The following is an 8,639-nucleotide window of genomic DNA, read 5'->3' as shown; positions in this document are numbered from 1 at the left end:
TAAGAACTTTGGTGGAATGATTTCAGATGTAACATCATTTTAAAAAAAGCTCGAGCTGCGAGAAAAGAATATAACCCAGTTTCAATGCAAGCACTTTCCTAGTCTGAAGCAGATCTTTGACAAACAAAATCCTTCAGAACATCCCAGCAATAACCAAGAATACGTGCAGACAGCAATTTGATCAACGGTTCCAAGATTTTAAAAGCATGTTGATTGTGGCCCAGTTCGTCAATTCTTCCTTGGTTGAGATCGATGGAGAAGATTTTTCAGCTGGTGTTGTAAAACATTTTATAGGAGATCAGGCTGCCGTTGTAATAGAAGTTGTTGATTTTCAGAATGACCTGTATCTAAAATCCCTCTCTACCAGTGAAAATATCTAGCTTTAAGGTCTAGTCCTTGAAGAAAAGTATCTAATTGTGGTTCTTGTTGCATTGAGATTGAAAGCTATGTTCTGTTCTTCATTTTTGTGTGAAGCATTTTTTCAAGTATGAAATTCATAAAACACAAATATGGAAACATACTGACTGATGAACATTTGGACAACTGCATCAGAATGGCGGCTACAACATACTCTCCAAACCAAAAAGTATTCTTCTCCTCTCATTGAAATGAACATTTAAACTTTTTTCGTTACACTTCGTATATATTTTGATTAATACTAGAAATAAATGTTCGTTTATGATAAACTGGTTCAAATTCCATTTTGTATACTTTCTTTGACCCAATATTCCTAGGTAGCTCACTAAAAGGTTTATAAATGTAAGAAAGGCTCACTAACTCAAAAGTTTGCCGACCACTACTCTAATCAATCTTCTAGCCCAATGCAATGTATTTCAAACCAATTTATTGGCCATTACTTATATTGCAGGTCTTGGCTGTATTAGCTGTTACGCATTTAAATGATATAATATAAATTCAACACGTTCGAACTATGAAATTTCGTGTGATGTTACATACTACAAATTAATTAGAATCGATTTCAACAATGATCTACATATTGTCATAGTAGTATGCATTACATTTAAATACGTAAGGTGTGTGTACATCTTTTTGGTATAAATACGCTCCGTTTTTTATTTGGAAGCACAGTCGATTTGACTAGCAATTACCTAAAACATTTTGTAAAATGGCTTCACAAAAATTGGTAAGTAATTATTTCATATATTTGTTGTTTTTTTTGGAAATTTTTGTATTGATTTTGAAATTTAACTGTTTCTATAACCATAGATATTAAGTTTTCAAAATGTCACAATTTTTATACACAATTATCTGTCTCAATTTTTTCCTGTATATCCATGATCTTCAGATCAACGTTTACTTAGCTTTCTCATATTTTTATGTTAAATTTTCTTAGTGCATTCACTGCACTCTGTATACGAATTTACGAAATAAGCATACTAACAATTTCATAACTCTATAATTTTCTCAGCTCCTCATTGTCTAACTTATTAATTTTCATCATAATTTCTGCTCATTGGTTTGCTTTTTTCAAAAATTGGATGTACCAAAGACTTTATGTAGTTTGGTGAGTTTAAGTTTCGAGTCTTAATTATTTTTTTCTATAGTGTGGATCAGGTAGGATTATATTTTTCTCATCTCTATGATAACATCAAAAAATGTTACCGGAGCGCAAAATATACGACCTTTTAGGGAAGGTCACACACCGTATGCAAATGAAAATTTGGGCTGGTGAAAAATAATAGGTAACATTTATTTAATGAAGAAGTCTAAGTTATATTTGTAGATAGTAGAATAAAATTTGATACGAGATATCGTATACTTTCAACATGATGATGATAGATTCCTTATCATAGAGATTAATTTAAAAGGAGTAATAGGGCCACCACGATCGCCTTTCTTAGCTCCTCTAGATTTTTTCCTATGAAGACAAGAAAAATAGATTGTTTGTGAAACACAGATTCAGAAGATTTGTTAGCTGCATATAAATAGCTTCAGATAGAAGTTTAACAGCATTTTTAGCACTGTTTGACAGCATTTTTCAAATAACATGTTATCTAACTTGAACCAAACGTACCAAGAGAATCAAAACTTCCATATATTTTGACGCAAAGCTCCATTTTTCTTTTTCTTGTGCCCTCTCAGATCCCACTGACGTTGCCAAACAAAACGACGTGCTTATCCCTGTTTTTAGCCACTCTAAACAATTGTTAGTTGCTATATATGCCTGCCTAATCACACATTCTCCTAAACCTGAAGATTTGTTCACTTCCTATGTTCCTGCGTACACCTATTTTGATCTCAATTGAAAGTTATGAGTAATGACCTCATAGTTCTCTGAGGACATGATCAAGGTATGACACTTTTCGACATTTAACTATTGCTGAAAGTTTACGAACTGCATTTGCTTGGCTTAGGACTGTTTCATTACCTTGTATAAACACTTATGATATTTTCAGTATTCGTCGATGTAATTACATTTTAAATGCTTCTATAAGGTTGATTGTGGCTGCATTCAGTGTCCAGACTTCAGCTTCGTACAACAGCACACACCAAATATAACATTCATTCATTATTTGTCTCAGTTTTAAGTTACAAAGCAGTAAAATCATATTAGGAAAAGTTGCACGGGTCAATTTAATTCTACATCTAATTTTCTTATCCGAGTTCAGTTGCTCGGTGATGTAGCATCCTATATATTTGAAATTGGAGACCCTTTCAACGCTCTGTATATTTATCTGTGATAAATCGTTAAGGTATGGCTAGTGGCAAGAGACCATACACCATATATTCATTTATATTTAGTTCCGTTCCCTGTCCCACTAATAACTTTATTACCGCCTTCAAATTAGGTTTCTTTTAGATATTGTCAACCCCAGAACAAATCGATGTATTTGAAGTCACTGAACACTTCAATTTGATGTTTTTCCTACTCAAACAATTTCATTAACGCGTATATTGATAATTATCTCTCTTCACAATGTATTGCGTCCTAAGTCTGCGTTTTTGAACATCAATAACTAATTCTGTTTTATTATAGTTTTGATTCATTGCTTCAGCAGTCCCGGGATATAGTATTTCTCTTCTGTTTTGAAAAATTCCACTGTTGTAAGTGGTATCCAAGAAATTGTGTTTACATCTTGATAATTGGAAATATTTGACGAAATCATTCCATTATGCTTGATCAATAAAATATGGAGTGTTTTTTAGAAGAGATCGTTCGAATCCCTAGAAATAGATTTATCTTTAGCATCACTTTCATTGTTACCTTCTAGTATACTTTAAATGCTGCTATTTTACTTTCTCTTTTTTTGTTCATTACACAGGGTTCACTCCTAAATATTGAGGTAGGTAATGTTATCGAGGTGTATGTGTTCATTTTTATATCTCATCTGCGAGCTCTACTCAACGTTGCTTTCGCAAAATATTCAGATTGTTTGTGAGATTTGATATATTTTGATTCGATCGATTAGAGATATTGAGAGCCTCTGCTATCTCTTAGATGACAACAGCACCATTTTCTCAACTTTTCTGATACTTAAATACTTGTATTTGCAGACTTCGTAAAACATTTTTAACAATTCCAATAGTCATAATTCTATTGAAAACACAAAATTCCAATCACACTTCATACTCAACTTCTTTTCATTCGTTGATATTGCCAGACCAACTCTTCGTATCGTAAAAATGATAATAAATACATGCTAATTGAAAAATAGCGCTAAAACTTCAAGCAAATATCAAAATAGATTGCACCACATTAGGAAAACAATGTTAACGATTCGATTTTCGAATCAGACCATGTATATTTGATTTTTCCTTGTATAAAGAATCAATTATTCTTTATTTCTGGAAAAATTGTTGATTAAACTTGGATTTAAAATATCAGTGAGCCTTATTTAAGATAGTGATTATGCCCACTTTCGCTAGAGATTACATTTGAACCATCCTACAAGCTATCCTTTTAGGTAATAATTCCATATTTCATATTGTCGAAATTAACATCCTGTAAAAAAATTAGATATTTTTAGAAATTTTCTATTTAGAAATAAAGTCAACGGTTCGGAATGAATAATTTCATTAGAAAATATCATGCATTTTTCAAGTAAATGTTTCCTTTCGGTTTCTATGAAGAGAACCATATGCTTGGTATATTATTGACCACTAAACTTAATTCGATTTTCTATTTATTTATCATCTAATTGGACACCCACGGTGTCACTAATTATAATTAATTGTGAAACCCACTATGAAGTATGAAATTATTTTTAAAATATTATTGTGATTTGTATTGTGGTCGTTTTCTCAACAACATAAAAGGCATAACGATTACAGTGGACTTACAAATCAAATTATATGTACCATCTGGTGAAGTTGGAATTTTTCGAAAATAATTACTATAGCGTTGTGTTGATACAATGTAAATACGATTGTCTATCAACTCGATAAGTCCCTGTTAGATCTATTGATGACGATAATTGAATAAAAAAAGTGACTGTAGCATAATTTATTGACATAGATTCACAGTAAAAATGTTTGAAATCGATCGAATAGAAAATGTGTACAAAGAATGATTTATTTAAATGAGTGTTTCTCATAGGATTTTGGTAAAGCGTAGCTGTAATACTCTGCGAAAATAAAAAATTACATTGCCAGTTTATGTTAAAAAATATCAAACCCAGTCAATACCAAAAGTACTGTTCAAAATCAGATCAGCAAAGGATGAGATAAATACATTTTAAAAAAAGAAAATTTGCTTTCAAAGCACTTCAAATTAAGAACTTGAAAATAATTTTTAAATTAAGCCTTAAACAATAGTGAATAAAAAATACTGGTATTATTAGGAAAAGAGGGTCGCGCGCTCGATGTACCAGAAATATGGAACAAAGTACCCCACGTTTTTTTCACATTAATACTAATTCATTGTTGTTTCAAGCTTATTTTAAAAATTACCTCAACTTCTAAGTTTGATGTGCTTCAAAAGTGTACTTTTTATTTTTCTTTTCAATTATATTTATTTCCAACTGAGGGCAGACAGTTGTAAGATTTGTTCCGATGTAAAGAAAAAATTAGCAGTGATATTTTCTAAAAAAAATTACAGATAAAAAAAGAAACTCTTGTGGCACGTGAACGGGATTCGAACCTATGACCGGCGAATCTGGAGGTACACATTAGCTCGCTCGGGTAAAGCAATTAAAGTGGTGGCCTGTACTAGCTACTATTATACTAGGATGCTAGCATCCGGGATGCTGGTATCCGGGATTCTGGCATCCGGGATACTAGCATCCCACTTTTAGTCGAATTTGTGTTGGGATGCTAGCCCGGACTGCTATTTTATTCTAATTTTTTACCAGTTTACCAGTTACTAATTGAGAAAAGAAGACGTCGTGCAAAAAGGAATTTTAGTGTGGACCCTTTTTTAGCTAACCGTCGTGTTAAAAGCTTGTATTTTACACTGTTTGATGAACTGCGCAATAGTGAAAAATGATTTTTTAATTACTTTAGACTCCCTTCTTTCAAAGAGCTTTTAGGCTACATCCAAAGCGACATCTCTAAACAAGATACAAGCACCGCATTTAAACCAATACCACACGACCGATTTTGTGCATCCCGGGATGCTCGTATTTCAGCATCCCAGTCCGGATGCACAAAATCGAACCTCCGGGTGGCTGTTTTAGCATCCGATGCTGGCATCCTTAGTCTAATCGCTCCCATTTGATTTAATGCTCGCTAGCCTCCCAGATGCCAGCATCCCAGTATAATGGTAGCCTAAGTCACAAAGGATAGTTAAAAACAAATATACAGAGGAAGCTGATAAAAGCGTGCTTGAAACGTTTTTCTAAAGCATGATGAATTCTTTTAAATAATATCGGTTTGCTCCAAGAGAATACCTAACTATTTGTGAAAACAAAATATTTTTCTGGTTCAGTAATATGAGCTGGTTTGACGTGAAGGCGAAAGCTCAAGATGTTCGTAAAACTACCTAAAGAAAAATTGGATTTCGCAAGTCAGATGTTTTTTTCACATTTCACCAAGATTAGTCAAGGAGAAAATAAGCCGTGCGCGCGCTGCTTGATCAGGGATAAATCAGACATTTGCCCGATCTCATTATTCAAAAAATTCATATAGAAAATAGGAGACATAAAATATGAACAACTTTTTCTTAGCACAAATTCATCCTTCCAATCAGGAAAATGGTTTAAAAAGTATACTGGTTTATTAGATAAATGGGCTACTATATAAGCAGAAAATTCAGGACATACCAACGGAGGAATCAAATTGACGAATCGTAGCTTACGTATAACCTCAGGAATAGTTTACTGTGGTGGTTACTCAAATATCAAGTCACTAACTCGTCATTTTTAGATGGATGTGAGATATGATATGCTATATAAAAAAAATATCGGACTATGACCTACTATCAAGCTCAAGAGAAACCCCAGGCTAAATGATCCCTCGATCGTTGAGTGCATGAAGTACGACGAACAAAATATTTTTGATTACTGTAACCTCACTTTTCATTGTATTTCTTGGTTAACCATTCTTCTTTAATCATTCCTCTTTGGCCATTTTGATTTTATTCTGTTTGAAGAAATATCTAAATTTTCTTGCCCCAAGTCTTCAATTAATTCAGAAATTAATTACAGTTATACACCATAAAAATCAGATAATCTTTTCATTAGACGTTTTTGGTCTTCGTTTTAATTAATATTTTCGCGAAGTTAGGTTGTTTCGCTCAAACATCAAAACGTATCATCGCAAATATATAAAAGAAACATATTATCCAAACATTATTTGTCATTAAATTACACTTCTGCAAAACTGAACACAAAAAAACACGAAGATTGAGGAAAACTAATTTATTGGAAAATTAGTTCTTTTGAACTCAAAGTAAATTTCAAGTTGTCATTACACAATAAAAAATTCGTAATTGGTGCGAAATTAATAATTGTAATGTTAATACATAACCGAACTTTGTGTGGTGTGGATTTTAAATATAGGTCTTATAAGATATTCATTATTTTAGTTCATTGCTACCTTCGTAGTAATCTGCATTTCTGGTTGCTTGGGAGGCCCTTCATTAGCAGCAGTCCCAGCAGCAGTTGCTGCAGTACCAGCAGCATATTCTGTACCATACGCTTCATCATACACTGCCAGTGTTGTCAATCATGGTATTGCTGCTCCAGTTGTAGCTGCACCAGCTAGAGTTGCTGCCGCTCCTTTGGTTGCTGCTCCAGCAGTAGCTCCCGCACCTATTGCCTACAGTGCTTATGGTGCAGCTCTACCAGCAGCTTACAGTGCTTTCCCTGCGGCGTACAGTGCATTACCAGCAGCTTACAGTGCATTACCAGCAGCTTACAGTGCTTTACCTGCAGCTTATAGTGCTTTTCCTGCACCTTTACCCGCATCTCCCGTCGTCGTTAGGAAGTAAATGAGATGAATCAAGATTATGGACCAAATACAACAAACTAAAAATTAATTACTTGCATTTGTATCGTGGAAAGATAACCTGTCGTGTATATAGTATGTATATATGTGAAGCTATAGGTAATTTTTTGTAATAAATTCAATTTTTGTACTCATGTAAATGGAGTTTTATTATTTTCAATGCAATACTCTTGACTTATATGAAAAATTAAGTGGAAACAATTGTTAAGATATTGACGGATTAAAACATGAATATATATCAATGAACTTCTAGAAATTATGGACAAGTACGGATTGAAAGAAGCTAATGAATTGATAGCATATGAAAATCAAACAGTTAAAATGGTACCAGAGACTTAAATTGAGAAAAATGTAATAGAAAGAAAAACGTTTTGGCGTAATCCTTCCTATCTGAACCAGCATGAGGTCAAGAATATTTCATGTCTGGTTATAGATTCTTCATCAGATAAACTCGATTTTTTCATTTACATTTTCATAGGTACATAATGAATTATTGCGATAAGATGAACATCGTCAATATCAGCATTTGACGCATCATATGTGGATCGACGCACAGCATTAGGAATATAGACTCGTGCTGTAGATACCTACCACTTAGTAGCTCCGTAATCTTACCAAGCAAATTCAAGTCATAAGGTGAAATGTCGAGAGAATACGATGAATGATCGAATTATTTCTTTTCCCAGCGTCGCAGTAGCTGCCCTACACAGTCTATTTCATGTGGTCTTACATTGTCACGCAGGCTTTTTGCACTATTCAGAAGATTCTGAACGCCATACCTATCGCATAAGAAGTCCCTGTAGTCTGTGCGATCACTGTTATGCTACGAAGAACAAATTAGCAAACAATTAAACCTTTTAGTCGGTAGAGATTCCAACGCAACTTCTATCCCATTGGTGATCTAACATGTTGCCATGGATTAGTGCTTCATTTCTGGTTTGACTGCTCCGAAAATTCATGGATAGAGTTTATTTCTGGCAGCATACAAAGTGGTTGCTAGCGCATTTACCACAGAAACCCTGTTTTTCAATGTCCTTGTCCTCCAAACAGTAGCGTTCATCTTTTGTGTACGTTAAAGAGTTGCTCAATAGCGACACGTATCACGCCAAACGTTTCATACACGTCCTTGCTGAAACTTCACTATTGTGGTGCTATATGTAGGACATTTTCCCCAAAGGATTCCACTATATCGCTTCTTCTTCTACTGCCTTGCATCTACAGTGCGTTGGCGA

The 8,639-nt window shown here is 33.8% G+C and overlaps 1 protein-coding gene across 1 annotated transcript; it reads left to right on the top strand.

Moving 5' to 3' along the window:
* Positions 1 to 1,066: 1,066 nt before the first annotated feature.
* LOC130898076 (cuticle protein 38-like) lies at positions 1,067 to 7,390 on the top strand. Its single transcript, XM_057807120.1, has 2 exons — positions 1,067 to 1,144; positions 6,986 to 7,390. The coding sequence occupies exons 1-2, from the start codon at positions 1,127 to 1,129 to the stop codon at positions 7,388 to 7,390; spliced, it is 423 nt and encodes a 140-aa protein (XP_057663103.1). The 5' UTR covers positions 1,067 to 1,126.
* Positions 7,391 to 8,639: the final 1,249 nt, after the last annotated feature.

The sequence above is a fragment of the Diorhabda carinulata genome, chromosome 9 (assembly GCF_026250575.1).
Source record: "Diorhabda carinulata isolate Delta chromosome 9, icDioCari1.1, whole genome shotgun sequence".
Classification (NCBI taxonomy): Eukaryota; Metazoa; Arthropoda; class Insecta; order Coleoptera; family Chrysomelidae; genus Diorhabda; species Diorhabda carinulata.
Note: the sequence above shows the minus strand (reverse complement) of the source record. Positions and strands in the feature narration are given on the sequence as shown.